Source organism: Idiotropiscis lumnitzeri, chromosome 20 (assembly GCF_059441095.1).
Source record: "Idiotropiscis lumnitzeri isolate Australia: NSW breed Sydney's pygmy pipehorse chromosome 20, RoL_Ilum_1.0, whole genome shotgun sequence".
NCBI lineage: Eukaryota > Metazoa > Chordata > Actinopteri > Syngnathiformes > Syngnathidae > Idiotropiscis > Idiotropiscis lumnitzeri.
This window is the reverse complement of record NC_142410.1, coordinates 12,788,002-12,811,994: the sequence shown is the minus strand read 5'-3', so window position 1 is coordinate 12,811,994 and position 23,993 is coordinate 12,788,002. Positions and strand designations below refer to the sequence as shown.

General features: G+C 53.6%; 1 protein-coding gene across 4 annotated transcripts in view; it reads left to right on the top strand.

Moving 5' to 3' along the window:
* The window catches only part of LOC148317873 (glutamate receptor ionotropic, delta-1-like), a 38,469-nt gene extending 15,030 nt beyond the window's left edge, over positions 1-23,439 (top strand). For 2 of the 4 annotated variants that reach the window (XM_088284604.1, XM_088284600.1), the window contains exons 3-18: positions 3,966-4,250; positions 8,746-8,951; positions 11,111-11,164; positions 12,261-12,434; positions 12,524-12,685; positions 13,175-13,294; positions 14,426-14,527; positions 15,100-15,222; positions 15,286-15,360; positions 15,452-15,797; positions 16,401-16,539; positions 17,499-17,694; positions 17,855-18,021; positions 19,930-20,170; positions 21,216-21,348; positions 21,704-23,439. In XM_088284604.1, the coding sequence (XP_088140730.1) occupies positions 3,977-4,250; positions 8,746-8,951; positions 11,111-11,164; positions 12,261-12,434; positions 12,524-12,685; positions 13,175-13,294; positions 14,426-14,527; positions 15,100-15,222; positions 15,286-15,360; positions 15,452-15,797; positions 16,401-16,539; positions 17,499-17,694; positions 17,855-18,021; positions 19,930-20,170; positions 21,216-21,348; positions 21,704-22,107 (2,916 nt within the window). In that variant the 5' untranslated portion in view covers positions 3,966-3,976 and the 3' untranslated portion in view covers positions 22,108-23,439. Of the gene's footprint in view, positions 1-3,965; positions 4,251-8,745; positions 8,952-11,110; positions 11,165-12,260; positions 12,435-12,523; positions 12,686-13,174; positions 13,295-14,425; positions 14,528-15,099; positions 15,361-15,451; positions 15,798-16,400; positions 16,540-17,498; positions 17,695-17,854; positions 18,022-19,929; positions 20,171-21,215; positions 21,349-21,703 lie in introns of all 4 variants that reach the window. The other 2 variants (XM_088284603.1, XM_088284599.1) reach the window with 2 other exon arrangements.
* Positions 23,440-23,993: the final 554 nt, after the last annotated feature.

Below are 23,993 nucleotides of genomic sequence, written 5' to 3'. Positions count from 1 at the left end.
TGTTATCAAAGCCGTCCTCAGACAGGCATCTTATCTTTTTGCTGCAGTCCTTTGAGTGTGCACATTGTGTGTGTGTGGTGCAGTATGCAGACATCTCCCATGTCCAACAACTCTTTGGCTTGTCAATGGCTGCCATCCAGGCGTGCGTGTTCATTTTGAGCTTTCGGCCCCTTTCCACCAATCAGAAACTTTGCTACTCTGGAGACGCAAGTTTGTGTGCGTGTGCTTTTATTTGTGTCACCATGCTTGTGTGGCTCCATTTATGTTTGTGTGCGAGATTAGGATTGTATGTGTTCCGCTCGTATGTGCGTGTGCGCGCGCGTGTCGTTTTCCTGGCCTGCAAGCAGCCAAATAAACTGTCATGAAAATGCTGCGGCCATCAATCAGGAGCGACGCAGGTGAGGCCGAGGTGCATTGTGGGCCGCCGCGATGGCGAGAGACCACATTAGGAAGGAGGAGGGAAACGAGAGAAGTAAACAAGTTGTTGGGTGACAAAAGATGGTGAAGCCTGCGGGAAAGCGCGTCGCCGCCGCACCATCCGAGGCTTCCCATATGCTTGTTATTTAGTTTAGAGCGAGGCCGTCGGTGGCGTTTGTCCGCCCGGTTCGTTGTCGTGCGCGGTGCTTTAAAGACTCCGGCAGCTCCATTTAATCGCCATCGATCGCCTCCATTAGCGAGAGGAGGGCGAAGTGCCGCGTGGTCCGTGAACGCATCACGTCAAGCGCGATAGGAGAGCGGCGCGTTGCGGAGAGTCGGCCACGCGAGACGCGTGTTCTTCTTATCGCCGACCGGCGCCTGCCAACGATTAGCTGAGCGCCGAACGGGAATCGACCGGCCGAGACGCAGAAGACGAGCTTTGATGCGGGAGCAGAAACGCTTCCGTCAGCTCGCCAACTTTGGGGATTTGCGTCAGAACGCGAACGTGTCATGCGGTGTTCACGGGCCGTCCGTCGCCGTCGCAAACAACGGAGTTGCCTCGACACGCGCTGCAAAAATACTAAATCCTTCTCGGGACGGGACAAACTTGTCATACAAGAGCTTATCAAGTCAATTTATACTCGCTGTTTTAAGGAAAAACTTTCTTCAAATTGAATTCATTTGTGTTGCCTTGAGAGTCTTCAAAAATCACTTTTAGGCCTTTTCAAAGTGAATCAATTCAATCATACTTTCGTTCCTTGTCCTGCTCCTATCGTCTTGGCCACCAGGGGGCAGCGTAATTCAGTACAGTCTTGCAGATCCAAACGAAGAAAAATTGTTTTCACGCACCACTGTCACTCACGCAGATAAATAACTTTTGACTTTGACAGTTGTGAAATTACCAGTCTACATGTGTTGCTTCACTGTTTGTTCAAATATTCGTTAAAAGCGTTCAACTAATTATGAGCGCTTCGAATGTGAAAAATGAAATTTGGGGAGCTTTAACTTCCTTGACCTGCTCGTGCGTGCGAGGTGCAAACGAGGAGGCGTCGCCGTGCCCCCCCCCTTACTCCTCCTCCTGCTGCTGCTTCTCACGTCCTTCCAGCTTCGAGTATAAATAGCGGCGTTCGAGGCGTTTTGAAATGAGTCCAGTTCACCTTGTTCTGCTCGCTGCCGCCACTTCATCCATTATGGAGACACGCGCACACTTGTAACGCAAAGTCGTGTGCACGTTCGGAGCTTTCCGGCATGTTTGTGTTTGGACCTGTAACACGTCCTGAAATTGAGGAGCACGGAAGTCCTCCTGTTCTTCTCCCCGATGGCCAGTTTCTCTTTATCGACTGACGGGCGACCGATCCGTTGTTTGTTTACATCTGCCCTGCCGTTGACTGGCAACAAGCTCATTGTTGTTTTTGTTTTTTTGTTTGTTTCCAATTTGCGCCCTGTGACCGACCGTCAGCCCATCCAACGCGGTCGCTGCCCTCCGGCTGCGGAGCAAACGTTAACGTGCGCCACGAGGCACAAAGCATCAAGTGATGTGACGAAGGTGAGCTGCGGCTCATGGATGTTTTTTTATTTTTTCCCTCGCTCTCCCCCCACGGCGCCTCTACCTGCCGCCCCTCATCATCATGGCGGTCAAGGAGGGCGCCTCGTTGGCGGCGAGCGCGGCCCGTGACGCGCCAGCGGGCGGCCGATTAGCTCGTCGGGCCGAGTGGATAAAAGGCCAATTAGGCCGGCTTTCACGTCGGCCGGGTCGAGTGACGCTCCGGCACGCATTTGCGAGCATCCGGCCGCACGCGGGCCGCAAATGGAAGGTGGCGTCGCTTGGGCCCGTTCGCGCCACGCTTTGCGTTGGCGACGTGCTCAGCGAAGATGATTCCCACAAAGGTCATCGCGGAAGGCGAGTCGTCGTCGCCTTGATGCGTTTGAAAGCGGCGCCGAGTGTCGTCGTTGCAATTTGCTGACATGGCGTCACCAAAGACCGGGCGGCATTTCCGCACTTGGAAACGTGCACGTGGGCAAAGATCCGAAATGATTGCAGTCTTCCTCTCCGCTTTGCACGTTTCCATGACGACGCGGCCTCACGCTCCAAATAATTTTCAACAAGCGTCACCGTAATAAGCGACAACAATTTACGCTTTGTTTATGTCATCAGTTATTCGGCTATAAAAACTAAATACGCCACTAAATCCAATTTTACGATGGACTGGCCGTGCTGGTCGAAAGGAGAATGAAAGACGCGCACGCGGCACGGCGCGAAAAAGTCTAAATGGAAAGATGAATTGGCCTTTTGTTTATTTTCAACTCTAACATTTCGCTTTGGAGAAGTGAAGGCAACTCTCAAAAAGTCAAATCAATCTCAGACCATGACGATGTAGATGACGATGTAGATGACGATGTAGATGACGATGTAGACGACGATGACGGCGACCTCCAGCATCCGCTCGAAGGTGCCGGTAAATGTGACAACCGGCTAAAAATCTGTTCAACCACCCACGAAAAAAATCTTTTTTGGTCCTCTCTTTTCACCGTTTGTGAATGTAAATCACGGCCGCTGTGAAAAGCGACCAGGATGTTGTTTGGATGTGCGTTGACATTGACTGGTGACAAGTTTGTGTGTTTGTTGTTGCCTCTGCGCCGGGACTTAAACTGTTTGCTGCTTCACTGAAGCCCAAAATCAGCAACATGCACCACTTTACTGAGGGAAAAAAAAAAAAAAACTGCAAGCAAAGTTCTTCCTCAGTCCGTCCAGAGAAGTGAAGACGCTTGATCAATAAACCGGCTCGCGTCACAACTCGTGGGAATTCATCCATGAACGTGATTCCCAAGTCGGGGCTTTGCAAACAACGATGCGCTCGTTTTGATTGACGTCGCCGCTGAAATTTTTCTTTGATCTTTCGTGATTGCCTCGCTGTCGGGAGATCTGGGTCGGAGTCCGAGGTGGCGAGGAGCAGCTGCGTGCGGACTTTGGGTCAAGATCAACGAGTCGTCCGTTTGTGCCCGTCGAGATCGCGGCCGGCGGGCTCACGTGGCCAGCTCTGCATTTCATGTTTGTTGTTGGCGCAACAAAAAAAACATTTTGTGAGGCGCAAGCCGTCCCACAAAGCGATCCAAAGTGAAAAAGTTACTGCAGCAACAATTGAAATCCAAATTTCTCTCCCACGTCCCAAAATAAGGTTCCCAAAAAGCCCATTTTTGGGCATCCAGCCTGCCGAGGTGGCAGGTGGAGTCGCCGCTCCTTGATCAATTTTGGCTTCGGCGCTTGCAAAACGAAACGTTGAAAACGATCAATGCGACGTCAGCGTTGCCGCTTTGGATGAGAAACGTTCGCTCGCACGCGCCATTTGGCGCCATCGAGTCATTTTGCACGTCAGGCTCATGTCGGCGTGCGGTGAACAAATGAGCTTAAGATGCGCGCCGCAATCGTCCGCTTCAGATGCTAACGATGCTAACGTGGTTGCTAAAGTTTGTCGGAAGTCCGGTTTTTCTCTTTCAATTTTGGAAGTGTTTGTCACGCTGCGCGTGTGTGCGTGTGTGTGGCCCCGCAGCCTGCGAGCTGATGAATCAAGGCATCCTGGCGCTGGTGACGTCGACGGGCTGCGCCTCGGCCAGCGCGCTGCAGTCGCTGACGGACGCCATGCACATCCCGCACGTGTACATCCAGAGGAACGGCGGCGGCTCGCCCAGGACTTCGTGCCAGCTCAACCCGAGTCCGGGCGGTCGCGGCTACACGTTGGCGGCCCGCCCGCCCGTGCGCCTCAATGACGTCATGCTGACGCTGGTGGAAGAGCTGCGCTGGCAGAAGTTCATCGTCTTCTACGACACCGAGTACGGTACGTGACGCCGGCGCCTCGTTCGTGCGGACGTGCTCCGAAACCGGCGCCACATTTCGAGTTCTTTCCTCGTGTATCGTCACCACCGCTGGGCACTTGACCCTTTTTTGTCAGTCGGCCCCCCCCCCCCGCCCTCCGGCTGCGACGTGGGCGGCCTTCCTCGCCCCTCCGCTCTTATCTGGTTCATAAAAATGTTGTCGTTTATGGCCGAGGAGCTTGAGATGACCTTTCGCACGCACGAGGAACGTTTGCCGTCTTCCGCTTCATTCCGCTGCCTCAGTTTTTCCATTTGCAGCACAAAGTCTTTGTGGAGCAAAAAATAAAAAAACAAAAACAAAAAGCTTAGTAGCCCATCTTCATGGAATCTCATCGGCTATCCAACAATGGCGCGCTCAGATTGCAGCTCGCCGGCTAGCTTGTCAGCTTCCTGCACACGCACACGCGCGCGCAAGGCTCGGCTGAGCATGACACGGACGTTCAGAGAGGAAATCTCACCCATGGATACGCTGCACTGCATTCTGGGAAAAACGCCTTTCCAGCTGTCAGTCACAAGCCGACGTGGACGCGCTCGTGTGGGGGGGGGGGGTCACTCGCCGTCCACTGTGAGCACACCAAACGCTTGTGGCTTGCACGTTATTGATTTTTTATTTTGTAACGTTGATACAATTTGTCAGTCGAGTCAAAAAAGTGCAACAAATTTGACACGTTGACAAAGTCGGTCGAGTTCGTCGGAAGTAACGTGACGCGTGTGCGCCCATTTCGGCCTCGACCGTGTTGAGTGAGAACGCCACCTGGCCGCTTGCGTCACAAAACGAGACAACGTGATTTCCCTTCCGAGGCGTCTGGGACGTCTTGTCAGCAATTTGGTGCCGAATTTTCTTTTTTTTTTTTTTGCGACCAACTTGAAATTTAGCAGCCACTCGCTTGACGCTAATTTGTTAGCTTCAAATAGCAGCCGCTTGTTTTCATGTTTGCTTGTCGTAGAACAACTGAAGCGCTGGCTAGAGGTGTTTTTTTTGTTGTCCCCCCCCCCCCCCCCCCCCCCCCATCTCATCTCTGCTGTGGCGTTCACATAAAAGCCCGTCCCGCCCCCCTTGAAATAAGAGCTCGGAGCCGAGCGAGCCGAATGAGAAGACGCCACAGTAAGTCTTCATGAATGCATTCAGCGCGTTAGCGTGACGTAGCGTCACGCTAACGCGCTGCGACGGCCGCGCCCGTTGATCGCGATGAGCGGGGATGGATGGAGACGAAAGTCCCGTTGGCCTCGCCGGGCTCTCGCTCGCCTTTGGCGTCTCGCGCCGCTCAAGGTGAAGACCGGCGAGGAGACAGGAAGTCAATTAGCTTTGCGGCACGCCGGCCTTAATTGAAGCCCGCCGGCCAATTTACGCGTGCATTAGCCGTTATTGATGGCGCTCCTCGAGAGATGATTTGATGCGGTGTGGAGCGCGGCCAAATCTCGAAGGTCGCGTCGCAAAGACGAGGAGCGCGCGAGTGTGACGTTCACGACTTACTTTTGGGTGGCGGAAACGTCGGCGCTCGCCGCAAAACATGCTGGATTTCTTTTCCCGCTCTTCAGGAAGTGAGCGTTCTCCGTCGGCCAATCAGCGCGCCGGACGCTGTCGAGCTCTTGCTTAATCGCTCAACGCGAGCGTGCCAAATCGTTCCCGTTCAGACGACTTTTCATTCATTGGATTTTGCGCGCATTTTCCCTCCGGTTGACAAAACGCTTCCCGCCGCGCCACGTCCTTGCGGGAAGCGTCCGTCAGCTTGTGACTTATTAGGACGCGCTGCCAATCGGCTTTATGGCGCTGACCTTTTAATTGAATGTTTTACGCTTTACGAGCCGTCACAAACAAGCGCGTCGCCAAAGTTCACGCGGGTCGTTTTTGCTTAATTGTGTTTTAGACCACGCAGACAATTGACGTGCGCGTGTGTGTGCGTGTGCGTTTTACGGCGTATCGGCGCCGCAGGTTCGCGTCCACGCCGCAAGTCAGCAGAATTGCAATTGAATCGATGCAAGCTGAAGTTTGTCACGACACGTTGAGGCGCGGCGTCGTATCCAAGCTCATCTTTTGCGCGATGTCAAGCAACGACACAACGATGTTGTCGACGACCATCTGTGACGACGCGCCTGTCGCTTGTTTGTTTTGTCCGTTTCACTCCGACAGCGTCTTTGGTCCTTCGACGGTTCGGGTGGTCCATCGATTGCGTGCGAGGGGGGGGGGGGGCGGCGGTGCTTGGCCGTCACCTTTCATTGACGGTCCGGGCGGGCTTGATTGACAGCTGACACGCGTCTTACCGGCTCACTTGTCACTCACTCGCTCGGCTGAGCGAGCTGATCCAAGCGGCACCCTTAAATGTTCTCCTCTGACGTCCTTCTCCCTTCCTTGCCAGATGCAAAATGAAAGAGTAAGTGGTCCCCGAACGCACCATCGCATCCTGGCCAGATTGCGGACGATTAGTGGAGCCTGAACACATCATCGATCACTTGCCCGATAGAAAGCTTCTGAATGCACCGCCGCCGACTTGTACGAGAGCCCTGAACACACCACGCCTCTCGAGTCACATCGAGGGCCCTGAACGCATCATTACATCCTGGCCAAATTGAGGATGACAAGTGGGTCCTGAACGCACCGCCACTTACGCGCCCAGTCGAGCACAATAAGACCGTCAGACACGAATACTCGAGGGTCCTGAACGCACCGCCGCTAATTTTCAGGGTAGAGGATGACGAGGGCGCACTTTAAGAGCCGTGACCTGAACGCACCGCCGGTTACTTGCCCCACGGATGACGATAAGAGGGCCCTGAATGCACCACCACATAATTACCAGATCGAGGAAGATAAGCTCCGAACTGACACTTTTTTCCCCTGCAGAGGCCTCAGCGGGCTGCGCCTCCTCATGCGTGTGCGTGTGCGTGTGCGTGTGCGTGTGCGTGTGCGCTCATCTCTGGAGGGCCGACCACCGGTGACGCAGCCCGTCGTCTGCTCATTAGCCGCTCGGCTCGCTTGTTAGCCGCAACCGACGCGGAAGTCGATTAAGGCCAATCGGCGACCGTGCGCGACTCGAGCGGTCGCGCCGGCAAACCGGCGTCCTCTCGCCTGCCGCTTGGCATCAAAGTGCCGACGCGGCTGCGAGCTTTTGAATATTTCAAGCGTGACATGAGCTGATGCGGACTCAGACGAAAAAGAAAAACGGCACACTTAAGTGAACTGGTCGCCGCCAGCATTTAGTTGAAACAACGGACGAACGGCGCCCTCTAGCAGCCGCACTCGTCACTGCGGCTGACTGCAAATGAAGGTCAGCCAACCTGGTGCCCTTCCGGTCGCTCAAAATGTTCCCCGACTGGACGGGCGACCAGTTCATTGTTGGCGTGCGATTGGTCGGCCGCTCTCAGCTGACTTTGAAGAATGTCGTGCGTGATTTGCTAACGTCCCTGAATGCGGCGCAGACGTTTGGCCTGTTGCAGCACAGGTGCGCCATTAAGACGACAAATGGTCGCTTTACACTCGAGATTAGGACAACAGCCGGCGAGGCGCTTTAATCGACGACCGCCCCCCCCCCCACCCCCGGTGTGTGTGTGTGTGTGTAAAATGGGGACTTGCCGGCTGACAGTCGACCTTGGCTCACATTGTTTGTTTCTGTTTCCTGCAACTTGCTGCCGAGTCGGGCGGTGACCCGTTTTTGTGATGTCACATGGCTGTTTTAGAAAAAAATGCCAAACTTATTTTTGAAGGCGTCGTCGCGTGTCACAAAAATTGTTCCAATGACAACACGTGTGACGTATGTGGCGGCCGTTTTTGGACGATGACGTTTTCTTTTTTCTTTCTTCAACTTGAGTCAAGATTTTGGGTGCACGTCGTACCGGCGACCAATCGGGTTGGTCACGTTTTGACGCTTGCAGGCGTTTTATCGCCCTTGTCTGTACGCGAGGCCTTGACGCGGCGGAGGCGAGGCCACCTGCATTTTGTTCACGAGCGGGACGGCGAGGCTTTAATTGCACGTCGGCCTCGTTAGCGTCACAGCCGGCGTGCTAACGAGCGGCGATGATAGCGCGCGTGGATCTCCGGGGATTGAAAAGAAAAAAAAAAAAAGATCATTCATGATGCTGCGCCTGTCGGTATGGCCGTGGCAACCCACAACACGTGTGTACCTAATGAGGTGGCCACGCTGGCAAAATCCGCAAATTTGAGCCGATCACGCCAGACGTGCGTTGAAGGTGACGTTCGCCCGCTGGCCATTTTGATTTACGACGACGCACGTCAACAACGAGAAAGGTCGCGATGGACGGCGGTTGCAGCACGACGGGCGGGACTTTTCTTGGATGCTTTCTAGATCTTGATGGATGACAGATGGAAGATGAAGTTTTGAATTTGGAGTGAAGCATACCAGAAATAAAATAAATTTTTAAAAAAAACCTCAGGGTGACTGACACGCATGCAGTCTTTGCTCTTTTACGTCTTACACGTGTGTGTGTGTTTGTGTTTCCCCGTAGACATGCGAGGCCTTCAGGGCTTCCTGGACCGCGCGTGCCGAGAAGGTCTGGACGTGTCTCTGCAGCGGGTGGACAAGAACATCAGTCAGGTGTTCAGCGACCTGTTCACGTCCATGAGGACGGAGGAGCTCAACCGATACCGCGACACGCTGCGCCGCGCCATCCTGCTGCTCAGCCCGCACGCCGCGCACACCTTCGAGCAGCAGGTTGGCAAAAAAAAAAACCAATTGTGTTACGACCAAAGTGATCATATTTTCAGATTTCATTTTTTTCAAGTTTTGTAAATGTTATGATGTCAAGCATGCTTCATTTTAATTGAGTTTTAGGATCGTATTTTGCTTTTTCAAGATATGGAGTATTTTTATGTTTTTTTGTGAGTTTTCGTTCACGACAATGACCTCGGTCACCCCCCTCCCCTCCCGCACGTTTGCCCGTCATCCGAAGGCGCGACCAAAAAAAAAAACCAAACCAAAGCCAACGACCCCAAACGGCTTTTTTTGGGCGGATTAAAAGTGAATCGAAAGCAGATGTTTTCACAGCGGCGTTCCGATAAACATTTCTCCGCTCAGATGGATGTGCTCCGGCGCTACGAGGGCCTCGCACACGTCGCCGATTTGTCACATGACTGCCTGGTGTTTGCACACCTGCTGTCTGGCACACACACACTAAAAGTTGAGTTGTCGGCTGGAGAGTCACTCGTCCATCTCCCACCATGCAACGTTTTTAGCCGCGCTCGCCCACGCTTGCTGGCTAACACTCGTTCACACTCACTCGCCCACGCACACACGTGCGCGCGCACACACACACGCTTGCAGGTCAGAATCAAACCAACCAAAAGTTGTCTCTTGAAGGAACTTCTTTTTTTTTGTCTGGGCTGTCCGTCATTCGTCCGTCTGATGAATGAACGGAGCGGACGCGAGCGAGTGTGAAGGCGGGAACGCTCGGGCCTGATTTATTGGAAAGAGGCGTTCGGGGCACAAACGGGTTATCAATCTCGGAGCACCTCTGCGGGCCGCGCATAAAATCGCCACTCCAAAGCGGGCAAAAGTCCCGCCTGACCTCGACCAACGGCTTTCGAGTTCGCCGGCAGGGTCCTGAACGCACCGCCGCTTACTCGCCAGATGGAAGGCGACCTTTAACTCACAGGAGGAGGATGATAAGAGGACCCTGAATGCACCACAAACTTTCAGAAAAGGGCCCTGAACGCACCAATAGCATGCTAACGTGCAACATGCTCTTCATTTAAAAAGAAGACAAAAGTCAGCTCGCTCGGCGGCTACTTTTGCTTTTTACCAAATTGAAGAACAGGAAGTGGCCGGCATGAGGCAGGAAGTGTCATCAACGTCAGGAGTGTTGTCACTTGCTGAGTCATCTGCAAGATTCATGCGCTCGCCACACGCACGCCAACACAATTAGCTTCCTGTGAGGAAACGTGTGTGTGTGCACGTGTCGACGTGCATGTGCTCCAAGCCTGACCACAAATGTCGTAACGCTTTTTTTGTGATCACAACGCATGGACGCACGCGCGCAGATGGTGTCAAGTTGTTCCCGGGAGGCCATTTTGAAAGTGCTTGGCCATCGGAAGCTTTTGTCTGTCTGCGGCCATATTGTTTGTGAGAGTCAATCAGCCACTCGGGCGCCATCACGGCAGCACACTCAGTTTCACAAAATCACAGACACACACAGTTGGACGCACATTCGTCGGAGCAAACGGAAGAAGACGCCTCGGGATAGTGACAAGACACGCACCCGCGCACGTTGTTGCATACGAACGGACAGGAAGCTGGTCACCTAGCAACAGACTGGAAGATGCACTGGAGGGGGCGGGACTTGTGACGTCAGCACAAATAGGACACCTCATCAGTCAGTCAGCGTGTCTTTGAGTGTGCACGTGCGCGCATGAGCGGGTGAGAGTGCGTTTGTGTGTTCACATTGTCAACATGAAGTCATGACTCAGCAATTTCAGTTGTGATTGGCTGGTCCACGCTACTTCCATTTCCATGGTAACAAGATTGACACGCTCGCACACGCTCGCACACGTGCGCACACGTGCGCGTATTAGTGTCCAGTCAAGTGGTCTGTCAGGAGGCCTTGGGTGCAAATGGCTTTCGAGTGGAACGGCACGAGGACACGCACACATCTTCCATCTGTCTCATTTGCATACGCGGGCAGGTGTGTTCACTCTTCTTGTCTGCATTTCCATCGCCGTGGCGACGCTGGTGACGTCCTTCAGTCTTTATGCAAATGAGCCATTTACAAGTTTGCCTTTTGGCTTAAGTGAAGGCCAACAAATTGACCACACATGCGATTGCCCGGCGACCGACGATTTTTTAAATTTTTTGCCGTGTTTGTGTTGTGTGTGCAGGCGGTGGAAACCAATCTGGCCTCCAAGGACAGTCACTGGGTGTTTGTTAACGAGGTAAGCTCATCAATAGCTTTTAGAACTTTGTCAATGTACACACGCGCCACGTGAGGTTTTCATCTCCCGCTTTGCTTTCGTTGTCCGAGTGTCAATGTTTGCAGCCAATTAACAGTGTTAATGAGCGTGTGTGTGTGTGTGTGTGTTCTGCCACATACCGCAGGCGGAATCCCACTTTGCCGACAAGAGCTTCAAAGTGACGCGTTAACTAATCACACGAGTGTTTGTTAATGAGCATGTCGAGTGAACGCTCCCCCGAGACGCTTCCGACTTTTTGCATTTCGTCAGGAAAATTCTTGGAAAACAAATCGGAGCATGTCGGAAAACGCTGAGCGATGTTCATGTGTCAGGAGGCTTAAGAGGAGAAAATAGACCGTCTGTTTGTTTTCTTTTTGTTCCAGTCGCCGTTCAAGCGTCGTCAAAGTGAACGTTCACGTTTGAAAATGGAAAACTCTCCAAAAAATGTTGCTTCTTTGGGCTTGCATGACTTCCAATGGCAAATTTAGTTTTGGGTTTTGGACTATTTTGGAACCTCACCCAAAGCAAGCCTCCATGAGAGCTTTTTGATTTTATCGAGCATCATCGCCGACATCATGTGCGAGCTTTAAAGTTTTACAAAGTCTGCCAGCAAAACGTCCCAAAAAAGAAAAAAAAAAAAAAAAGAACCCCAAACCTGTTTTGGTGATTTTGGTCCCATGCTAATGGCGACGTCACGTGAGCGCGTCAAACCGTCGCGGACGAGTGCACCTGACCCAAAAGAGCCAAAAGACGTTGGCGTCCGTTTGCATGCGGACGACGAAAACTGCTCGGCTCGTCTTCAGCGTTTCACAATTTGCTGCTGCTTACTTTTTTCATTTTTTTTTTTTTTGCTCATGGAAAATCTTTTTTTGAGCACTTGGCGATGCGGGCGAGAAATGGAAGATAATTAGAAAAAATCCATATTTGCTTCATGTCAAGCTTTTGTGGACGAAAGAATTGGAAGCCGCATTTTGATGACGTGACGTGACGTCACATGACTTCCATGCCGATGCCAAGCGTCGCGCGCGTCCGTTTGGGCTTGCGAGCAAACGTTTGTGCCGTCCGGTTGCCGCCGCAGGAAATCAGCGATACGGAGATTCTGGAGCTGACCCAAAGCGCGCCGGGACGCATGACGGTCGTCCGGCAGATTTTCCCGCCGTGGAAAGACGGCGGCGCTCGCTGCGTGCGGCACAAGCACCGCATCTCGTCGCTGCTCTGCGACCCTCAAGAAGGTTACCTGCACAACTTGGAGGTAACGCGCCCGACTGGCCTCACGTGGCTCGCGGCCGCCGACGGTGGCGCTCACTCGGGTGTGGCGCCTTTGCCGCCGTGTCCCGGCAGGTGTCCAACTTGTACCTGTACGACAGCGTGCTGATGCTGGCCAACGCCTTCTACCGCAAACTGGAGGACCGCAAGTGGCACAGCATGGCGAGCCTCAACTGCATCCGCAAGTCCACCAAGCCTTGGAACGGCGGCTGGTCCATGCTGGAGACCATCCAGAAGGTTTGTTCAACGTTCGTCGATTCGAATCGACTCGACCGATCCGTCCGCCGTGGGCTGACCGAGGTGCATTTCAGCTCATGAGAAAGCGCGTGGACAAAATAAGCTTGACTTGCGACGAGGCATCAACACAGCCGCTGCAACCTTTGCCGCTGACAGAGGAAGTTTTTTTGTTTTTTTTTGCGCTGCTGCGCCAGCTCACGGAAGCCACGAAATGTCATGTCGGTGACGGCAAACAGAAAAAAAAAGAGAAAGAAATGCAAAATAAACATGTTTGCAAAAAGTCGTCGTGAGGCGCCGTGAGCGCAGCAGATGAAAAAGGAAACGATCTTCAGCACCACTTTTTATTTCCGACTCATCCCAACCGTCATCCAACGCGACGACAGACAATGAATTTCTTTCTTTCTAAACTGCAAAAGTTGTTTGGACGCGATTAGCACTCGCACGTGCGTCGGGTGCTCCATGTTGAACTTGTGCTCCGACGGTCGCCAGGGCAACATCACGGGCCTGACGGGCACCATGGACTTCAAGGACGGCGGCGCCAACGCTCACGTGCGCTTCGAGATCCTCGGCTCCAGTTTCAGCGAAACCTTCGGCAAGGGCGTCAAGAGGGTGAGTGGACGCCGTCCGCGGGCGCCTGTGAGTTTGCGGTCGCCATGGCAACGCTGTCAACATCTTGCGACGTCGCAGCTTTAATACAATCGATTTCTATTCCAAATGCAAATAAGACCTCGGAGGAACTGTTCTTTATTTAATGCCCCTAAACATTTCTTCAGTTGTCGTCTGTCAACGTTTTGGCTCCAAAATACGTCACGGCACCACCCGGTGGTCGGGCATGCGCATTGCAGACGTCGCTTGCACACACACGTATTCCACTTGGAATTGTGTTGCAATTGCAAACGCAGGCCGATTAAACACGAATGTGTAATTGACAGCCAGCCTCGTACGCATGCTCAACCATTTGGGTGATTTCGCAGTAATGAAGATTTAATCATCTGGCCTCTCACTCTTGAGTTGTGAGTCCCTCTGTACTTTTTCTAATGGCCATCCTCTTTACAAGTCTGCGCGTTCACACACGCACACACGCGCGCACCGTTAATGGAGCCCTCGTGAGAACACAAAGACGCGTTGTTGTTGTTAGCATGTCGGCGCTCGGTCAAGTGTTTTACACGCGTGCTCATTAACATGTCAGCACGCGGTCACGTGACATCATCTCAATGAACGGCGTTTCGAATTGGTGGAGATGAAGCGTGTCGGAATCCTCCGCTTTTGCCCGGCGGGCAAGTGTGGGTGTTGCACCTTTTCACCGGGAAAAATGTGGGTGGAAACGCCCGCAGACTTGCCAGCTTATCTCCCGCCGCGCTGTCTCGGTTAGCTTGTTTTTGCTAATTAGCCGCTTTGCGCTCATTACGGTGGCGCCATCTTAACGACGGGCGGCATGCTCATGAAGGAACAATAACGGCTGCGCCCGCGTTGGCTAACCGGGCTAATTAAATCCGGTCACGCCGCCGCTGACAGCTCCACTTATTGGCCGCGGCGGCTAATGTGCACGCGGTTATCTTTTGTTGCCGCCGATCACAATGAGGACAAAGAGCGGCAAAAGGTGCGAAAAACTTTCAAACCGAATAAAGCCGACAAGGAGAATTGTGCGCCGGCAACACAACCGCGGGTCCCTGCGCACCGGCTGTCTCGACGGAACCGTCGCCACACTCATTGCGTGCGTCTTGTTTTTCTTGTCGCTAGCTGGCCACGTGGGACGCGGCGCACGGCCTGAACGGCAGCCTGAAGGAGAGCCGCATCGAGAGCGGCATGCAGGAGGTCACCGTCAAAGTGGTCACCTTGCTGGTACGCCGAACCATTTGCATCCCCGGACTGGTCGCAGCCTGGTTAGCTTCATGCTAAATGTCAATGGAAGATGCCATAGACATGCTAGTGGTTAGCATGGACAGACGGCTTAAGCGCAAGCATGCATTCTTTATCCTCTGCAAAGAGCAAGACATTTTTGCTGCCTATTGAGGCGTGACGACTTTTCTCTTCTTTGTTTGTCCGTAAGAAGCTGCGTTCGATTTTCCTGGTTTGAAAATACCCCGCCATCATTTTTGCCGGCAAGGTCACGTTGGCCAAACCTGGAAGAAGACGGCAAATGTTGCGAGCGCTTTGAGCTTGAGCGACACACAAACGAGCGGGTTGTTTTCTTTCCATTTTGGCGGCGAGACCAAACCGCGGTCGGCTCACTTTGGCGCCTCGTCGCAAAGACGACACCGCCCCGCCCCCTCCCATACCAGACGACGGCTCTCGTCATTGTTTGATTCTTGTGAAATGTCCACTTTGCTCTTTGTTGAAAGTTCAAGTTTGTCTGAGCGTCGGTCAGATTCCTCTTTTTGGAAATGTTGTTGCGGTCCGTGTCGCCGTTGCAGGAGGACCCGTTTGTGATGGTGGCGGAGAACATTTTGGGCCAGCCCAAACGCTACAAAGGCTTCTCCATCGACGTGCTGGACGCGCTGGCCAAGATCTTGGGCTTCAAGTACAACATCTACCAGGTGAGCGCTCCCGCGCCACGCTCGCCGGCAAACGTGTCTCAACTCCCGACGCCGCTCCCGCAGGTGTCGGACAGCAAATACGGATCTCGGCTGGCCAACGGCTCCTGGAACGGGATGATCGGCGACCTCATCAACAAGGTCAGCGTCGGCGCCAAACGCCGCCCGTTCGCTCTTGTCGTCGGTGAACGCGCAAATACTCTGCTACTGTTTGCCGGCGGCGACCCCGCAGCGCGCCGACCTGGCCGTGTCGGCCATCACCATCACGCCGGAGCGCGAGAACGTGGTGGACTTCAGCAAGCGCTACCTGGACTACAGCGTGGGCATCCTGCTGAGGAAGCCCGAAGAGAAGATCAACATCTTCTCGCTCTTTGTGCCTTTCGACTTGGCCGTGTGGGCGTGCATCGCCGCCGCCATCCCCGTGGTGGGCGTCCTCATCTTCCTGCTCAACAGGCTGCAGGCGCTGCGCTCGTCCGCCGCGCAGAACGCGCCGCCGCCGGCCCAGCCCGGCAACGGCGCCGCTTCGGGATCCCTGCACAGCGCCATCTGGATCGTCTACGGGGCCTTCGTGCAGCAAGGTGAGGCCCGCTGGAGACCCGGAATTCCTCGCCTCTTTGTGTGCGGAATTGTTTCTCCTTTGAAGATGTTAAACGTTGGAGGAAGTCGCAATACTGTTTCAGAGGGTCGGCGCCGCGCGACATCACCAAGGGATCTCACACACGCACACACAGCCCGTCGCTGGCCTTGCGGGTTGCCTAGGCAACCTTTCGGGCCGAGGAGATTGTGATGAGACGCAGGCTTGTAGATTCTGCACCTGCTGTCGCAAGCGTCACGTGGCCTCGAACCGTGTCGCTTGACACCGGGGGTCCGCCCACCATTTAAACAAACGTAGCTGGCCCCCTCCTCCTCCCTGAGCTCGGAGCCAATCAGAAGCTCAGACACGATTGATCTCACAACTCAAATGAATTCAAGTCCCGTCAAGTCGACACGCCACAAAGACAAAAGTTGTTAACAAATCAAGTGGTTGTCTCCGCTCTCAAAGCGTGCGCGTGTGTGACCTGCAAAAGCACGTCCAGCTCAACTGTCAATCAAAGAACGTTTTGTTGCTTGCGCATCTCGAGGTTCTGTCGACAAGATCGCTGCCAACTTGGACCTGTGTGTGTGTGTGTGCGTGCGCGCAGGCGGTGACGGCGTGGTGGGCTCGGTGGCGTTGCGCATCGTCATGGGCAGCTGGTGGCTCTTCACACTCATCGTGTGCTCGTCGTACACGGCCAACCTGGCGGCGTACCTCACCGTGTCGCGGATGGACCACGCCATACGGTAAACGCACTCACTCGACCGGAATTGCTGTTGATCATTTTTGCAACCAATGAATCACAACTTTTCGATTAAAAGAATAAAAATGGCCGCTTGAAAACGTCTCGTGCGTCAAACGGAACAGGAAGTCATCGTCACCGTCAAGACTTGAACTTTGTCCGTCGTCGTCGTCGTCATGAATCAAAGCTCAAGCGTTGATTTGCCGGCTCGCGACATCTCGTGTGCCGAGCGTCCCGTCCCGTCCGGTGGGGGGGCGGGGCCTGCACGACTGCCGCACCGCATCAAAGCAAACTACTCGTTTTTCTTTCAGTCAACGCGATTTGTCCGACAGGCGGCCCGCTTCCGTCACTCTTTAGTCACTCGCCAAGATGGCGGCCGCGACGATGACATTTCCATCGGGTGCCGCGTGAGGATGGACCTGCTCAGAATGCCCGAGTGGACATTTTCCCGGGAGCGCCGCGGCATGCCAAGTTTCTTATTAAACGGATCGGCCGCGCTTTTAAAGGCGCGTCGCCTCTCACGCCGCCGTCCGATGCCTCATGCATGACGGTCGCACCTGCGGGAGGGAAAAAAAAAAAAAAAAAAAAGCCTCCCACGGCTGCAAACGAAGAAGAGCCAACTTGTCAACTTTGTGTCCTTGTCACTCGCCAAATTCGCAAACTTTTCGCCTTTCGTTTGTTTTCGTCACGCGATAACGTCTCATTTAATTCAACGCACGTTACTTGCAACAAACAACTTCTTTCATCTTTGATTCATCTCAACATTTGTTTTTTTTTTTCGCTTTAATCATAACGACATTTATTTCAAATTGACGTTGCAGAAAACGCACCGACGTAAATCGTATTGGTTAGCATGAGGCTAAGCGGACTCCAACGAGAAGTTCCGTGCTCGTTTGAAAAGGAATGACATTGCGACGCGCGCGACTGACTCGAGGCGGCCGGCATACTCGGTTGCCATTGCAGGTCCTTCCAGGACCTGTCCCGGCAGATGGACGTGGACTACGGCACGGTGAGGGACTCGGCCGTGTACGACTACTTCCGCAACAAAGGCACCAACCCGCTGGAGCAGGACGGCACGTACGCCGAGTTGTGGCGAACCGTCAGCAAGAACGGCGGCCTGGACTACTCCGTGTCCAGCCCCTCCGAGGGCATCCGCAAGGTCAGCGCGCTTGTCGGGGGTTACAAAACAATTCACCTGCACGAGCAGCCGGATTGGCTCACTGTCACTTCCGGAGATTTTTTCTTTAAGCCATGTTGTCCCAGAAGTTCCCAAAAAAAACAACCGGGTTGCCACGGCGACCGTGCGTGTGTCCACGCAGGCCAAGAAGAGCGCGTACGCCTTCCTGTGGGACATGGCGGCGTTGGAGTACGCCGCGCTGACCGACGACGACTGCGCCGTCACCGTGTCGGCCAGCGGCGTCAGCAGCAAAGGCTACGGCATCGCCATGCAGCACGGCAGCCCCTACCGGGACCTCTTCTCCCAAAAGTAAGACCCTGAAGGCATCGTCGCCGTGTCGCGTCTTTGAACGCACCGCCAAACGTTTTAATCACTTAGGTACGTTGAACGCATCACGATGCTGCCGTAGGATGTGACCCACTTTGAATTTATCGTTAGGCTGCCGAATCTGTCACGTGTCATTGAACGCATCGTGGTTGTCGCGGGTCGCAGTTCAGGTTTTTTTGACAGCGGTTCTTTGTTGCCGTGACAACCTCAAAGACCCTCACAGCAAAGTTAGATGGTGAGAAGTGCCGCTCGGATTTTTTTTCTCACGTCTGAGAAAAAAACTGCAGGCAAAAAAAAAAAAGGTGACTTCATTATTTATTTATTTATTTTCGCCGTGTGAGAAGAAGTTGATGTTGGAGTCAGTGAAACTGACAAAATGTTGGTCACGCTCGCTCAAGCCGGACATTGGGAGGAAATGCAAGCCAGCGCCTCCGTCTTCATCCCGCCAAATTGATCCCAAAGTGAGTTGAGGAATCATTTCGTGAAATCTCCACTTTGCATCAGCAACAAAACTTCTCACCCGTCTCATATCGATCGCCGGAAGGCCGAGCAGACAAACAAAAGAAAAAGCTCCGTCACGCGGCTGGCTGTTGCTATGGAAACAACAACTCGACGTCAGGTGCGCTTCTGCTGCCGTAATTTAGAAAAAGTTTGAGGGTCACTGCGGGTTGCGCGCCCGTCGTGGACCGAGCGGATGTCGTCGTCTTACGCAGCATCACGTTACCATGGCAACACTCTGCTACCTTTGCTGGAACAAATTGAAATTTCTTTCATCTGTTGCAGCCACAAAAAAAACCAACACCATTTTATTTATTTATTTATTTTTAACTGAATTTTCCAAGCTCCATTCTCATCATTTTGACCAAAAAAGAAAAGTTGATGTTGAATGAAACAAGACAGTGAGTGAACTTTTTTTCTTTTTTCTTTTTCCACCTCAAACTATAAAACCACAAACTGAGAAAAGGCGTTTGCCAGCTAAATTGATGATGAGCAAAGCAGTTTTTTTTATTATTTATTTTACTCGCCGTTCGCCATTCACGTCCTCCTTTCTCACCAGACATTTTTCTTTTGCCAGAAATGCACATGCTGCGTTTTAGTGTGAGGCCGCAAAACCTTTCCGACGTCTGACGCGACAAGCCGAGATTCACTCGACGATGGCATTACCGTCGCTTAACCGTTCCAAAGATGGCAACATCAAGAAAAACAAACGAGCGAGCGAGCAAAGTCGTAAGTCGAGGCGGACGATTGCATTTTCTTGTCGGGAGAGTTTAGCGGGAGAGTGGGCGTCGTCCAAATTGGAACCGAAAAGGTCGAGCGGGAAGACAAATCGATGGTGACGGTCTTCGCCGTCCCGCGGCACGGGAGCGTTCAACGCGGCAGCCGAGGGACGGCCAATCCTCTCCCGCTCTCGTTAATCCGCGTCGCTAACGATACGGCCTCGCAAAATAATGTGCCGGCGGCGAACGTCGGGCCACGAGCATGGACGCCATTGACCAAAACCATACGCTGACCCCCCCCCCCCCCCCCTTTTTGAGCTGCTGTGGTGGCAAAGAAGAAGCCAAATCAATCGAGTTGCTCTCAAGCACTACAATAACACAGCGGCCGTCGTCAAGTCACGTCACGTGAAAGATGATTAAAAATGAGCCCCCCCCCCCTCAAATATTGATTCTGGCCGTCTGATGCGTCTCGTTATCAGATTGCAATTACAAGGACGGCGGCCCCGTGTTGTGCGCCGTTCACACGTCAACACGCGCGTGGGGGGGCACTTCCAGTTTTTTTTTTCTGTCTTGGTGCCAAGAAATGAACTGAGGAGCTTCATTCGGGCACAACATCTTCATTTAGACAAAAGTAAGACTTTGACGCCCCCGTGTTTTTGCCCATCCCGTCCAGGATCCTGGAGCTGCAGGAGAAGGGCGACCTGGACATCCTGAAGCAGAAGTGGTGGCCCCGCGCGGGCCGCTGCGACCTGAGCAGCCACGCCAGCGCGCACCCGGACGGCCGCTCGCTCAAGCTGCACAGCTTCGCCGGCGTCTTCTGCATCCTCGCCGCCGGGCTGCTGCTGGCCTGCCTGGTGGCCGGCTTGGAGGCCTGGTGGAGCGGCGACGGCTGCCGGCGCCGCGCTCACAAAGAGGTGACCGAGCTCGGCCCCGTCGGACGCGCCGCCGCGCCCTACTTGAGGGATCCCGCCCGAGCCGGCCTCGACTGTAGACGGGGGGGCGCCGCGCGGGACATTTGGTGTGTGCGTGTCCCGCCGGCCGTCATTCCGTTTTCGTGACATCCCACCGCCGCACGACGACGTTGCGTGTCCGTGAGAGCGTGTCGTGACGCATTGGGTAAATCAAAGTCTCTCACGGACACTTCAAACATTTTGCTCCAAACAATTTTGTTTTTTTTTCCTTAACCACCATCAAACCTGACAACACCGCACACACACACACACACACACGCGTTCAAGTGCGCCGTCCCGTCTTCCTGCGTGCGTTTTGTGTACGCGACGCGACGCGACATGCCAGAAAGCATCATGGAAGGCTCCATTTAGGCTCAGCACCAATTTCTTTTTTTTAATGGTGCCATTTTCCGTGTTCAGCAAACGTGACGGCTTCATTTGAGGCCTCGCACGTCCGACGAGCGCCGCTCGCCTCCTCCGCGCGAGGCTTTATTGTTCCCTTCGCCTCTCGTCCGTCGGCCGTGAAACGCGCCGAGCCGGGAATGTCCGACCCGTCTTCATAAAATCCCGCCCGAGATCTTTTTACGGCGGTCATCCTCAGATCCTCGTAACGTCTTCATAAAAAGCTCGCCAACTTCGCTTCCCTCCTCGTCTCGTCTTTCGCTCGTTGATCGCGACGCTTCCGTTTCAAACGGGCGCGATATCAAACATTTTTGGAGGCACGGAAAATATTGTCGACTCAAAGGGCAAAATGTTCCAGCGAATCTTTTCCCGGTGGCGCCAAAAGCAACGATGCCGAGCAATGCGACCGGCGCTTCGTCGGGGGCCTTCCTCGCCTCTTTTTCAACAGATGTCGGCGGGCTCCCTCAAGAAAAGCGAGCGCAGCCGGCGAGGCTCGGGGGCGAGGCTCGGGGGCGCGGCTCGGGGGCGGGGCGTGCGCCCACCACTGTTGTGTCTTCCTGTCTGCTCGTCCTTTTGTGACTGACGCTTGCTGTGTGCTGTCGTGCAGGTCGCGAAGGATTACCGGCTGGCTTTGGTTTCGGGTCCGTTGACTTATAATGACTTTGCTTCGTCCGAGGGGAGGAGGGACATTTGGACAGACAGAGGGCGAGGCTGGCAGGAAGCGCATGCCATTGGCACAGGTCAGAATAGAGCAAACCTACACTTGGCAAATTTCAAACGGCGGCGTCGGCAAACTTCTTTTTCAACAAAGTGCGCGTGAGACTCGGGCGCGCGTTGTTGCCGTCCCGACCGCCAACTCGGAGTCTTAAATCTTCAAACGGTCTCTGGACTTTTCGCATTGTTCCCGTGTCGACCTCTCCAGTCATTAGTCCCTCATCTGGAGTTTAGAATCTTCAACCTTCAATTGGCCAAATTTTATTTGTGTGGGCGGGGCACGGGCCGGGCGCCGGTCGGTCCCGTGGCGGCCATTGCATGGAGCCAGAAGCCACAAAAGCGGCCCATCGCCAATCTCAGCCTCTTTGCCCTCCCCTGCAGGACAAGGAGGTGAACCTGGAACAGGTGCACCGTCGTATGAACAGTCTTTTGGACGAGGACTTGGTCCACAAGCAGATTCCCGGGCCGTCTATCGAGATCTCTGCGCTGGACATCGGCAGCATGCAGCCCACCCAGGCGGGCCTGATGCCACCGGGCCTCGCTGTGACCACCTTCCTGCCCAGGGAGGGGCCGCCGCCGCCGGCGCCGGCTCTGAGCCACCCTCACCTTGGGGGGACCCTCGGCCGGACGCTGCCGCCGCCCCGACTCCCTGGCAGCACCGCGCTGGCGCCGCCGCTCGCGGGCACCGTGCAGTGCAAGCACCGGGCGCCCAACGGGGCGCTCTTCCGCCAGAGTCCTGGCAAGGTGCCGCTCTACCAGGCCGGACCCATAACCGCAGCCATTGACGCCACCCACAGCACCTCCATTTAGGCGTCGCCCGGCGCTCTTGACTTGAACCAAGTGAGCTCAAAATGTATTTTGAATATTCGCCATTTTTGAAGTTGAGTGAAAAAAAAAAAAAAAAAAAAAACGCTATCTGATATATAATGGATGTATATATGATGCCAACATTCTGACTGTTTTCTAAATTTTGTTGAAAATTGGACAACAAGGCCCAATTGATTGCGATTGTTTTCCAAGTGCCCCCAAAAAAACAAAGACATCACCGTCACCATGACAACGGACAAAAATAATCCCAATCGTTCATTTCCTCCCCGAAATGCTCATACGTTTGAGTGTTATTTGATGTCGGGCCGTGATGCTCCGCTCTGGTTGCCATGACAACCCAAAATTTGGGCTGCTTTAACTTTTCTTGTTCAGCATTTTTGTGTCGTCAATGCGGTTTGATTCATTCCAGCCGACCAGGAAATTGGATTGTTTCCCAAAGTGCGAATCTGTTGGCATGCGGCGCCCCCTGTGGCCCTGGAGGAATGAAGGGCTTCGTTCGCTTTTCAGCAGATCAAATGTTCCCTTTTTTGAGATACAATAACTGAACGAGTTCATCGTGTGTTTGATTGATTTCGAGACTTTGCCCCCATTTAGTCCTCACCAAAATCGTTTTCCCGTTTAGCCCGATGGCCCGGCGAGCGGTTGGCCACTCGCGTCTCCGCGACAATTTCTGTGGACGAGGCAGATCGTCAGGGAGTCAAACAAACTTTTTTTTGGGAAAGTCTCCAGTAGGTCTCTGACACAAATTCTGTCTGCAATCGGGGAGATGTCGCTGCGACGAAGCCGTCTTCGATCCCGTTCCTGGAGGTTTGCCGCCCCGACGGTTTTCCAACACGCCTGATTGAGATGATCGGGAACGTTATCCAGAATCGGCAGAGCTTGCAGGTGATCGGATCGTTTCAATCAGACGCATTAAAACGTGCGAGACAAGCTTTTTTTTTTTTTAGCGGCCGTGATCGTCCTCGCAGATTTTTCTGCGTCTTGCGACTCGCCTCAACCTCGACAAGTCCGTCACGAGACAAACTGTTCGTCAGCTTTCTCGCTTTCTTTCTTTGCCGTGTCGACGTCTTGGGACAAACCCACACGCAAAAACGTGAAAATCATTTTGGGTTCAACGCTTCAACCGTCTGGAGCAACCTGTCCAGTTGCGTCCGTTCCACTTTTGGCCAACGTCCACTCGCTTGAATTCCGGGACGTCGTGCTTGTCTTTTGTGTTCCAACGGACGACTTTAATTTATCAACACGCTGCTTGGACTTTCTTATCTTTAATAAAAGAAATGTGTTTCCAACGCGTCGGCTCCTCTTCTTTGGAACGTCGGCGGTCACGGCCGTCGCCACGGTGACGCTTCCCCGCGGCGACGGCAGCTGTCGCGTGGCCTCACGCTCATCGGCGGGCACGATCGCTGACTCGGCAAAAAAGAACAGCGGCGGACGGCCCGGAAGCGGTTCGGTGAAGTCGGCGCCGAAGACGCAAACCTGCTCATTCATCAAAACGACATCAATTTCTTAATTCTTCTTTTTTTTTTTGTTTCCCTTTTTGCATTTGGCACGATTGGAATGTTTGCTTTTTATTTCATGATCGCATGACTGCGGCTGCTTTGTTGGAGTAAAACAAAAGATTCTTTGACAATTGGCGTGCTTTTACTTTTTTCAAATAGGCACTTGATATAAATAACTTGCGACGGGGCATCAAAGGGTCTAAAAATACTGCACCCGTTTGGAAATGGGAACCAAATCCCAGATGTGAAAATGCGGCGATGGCATCACGTCGTTGCAAAAGCGCGCCGACGACTCGTCCGGTTTTTTCTGTGCCTGCGCCGGTGACCAATCTCCGGTTTGTCGA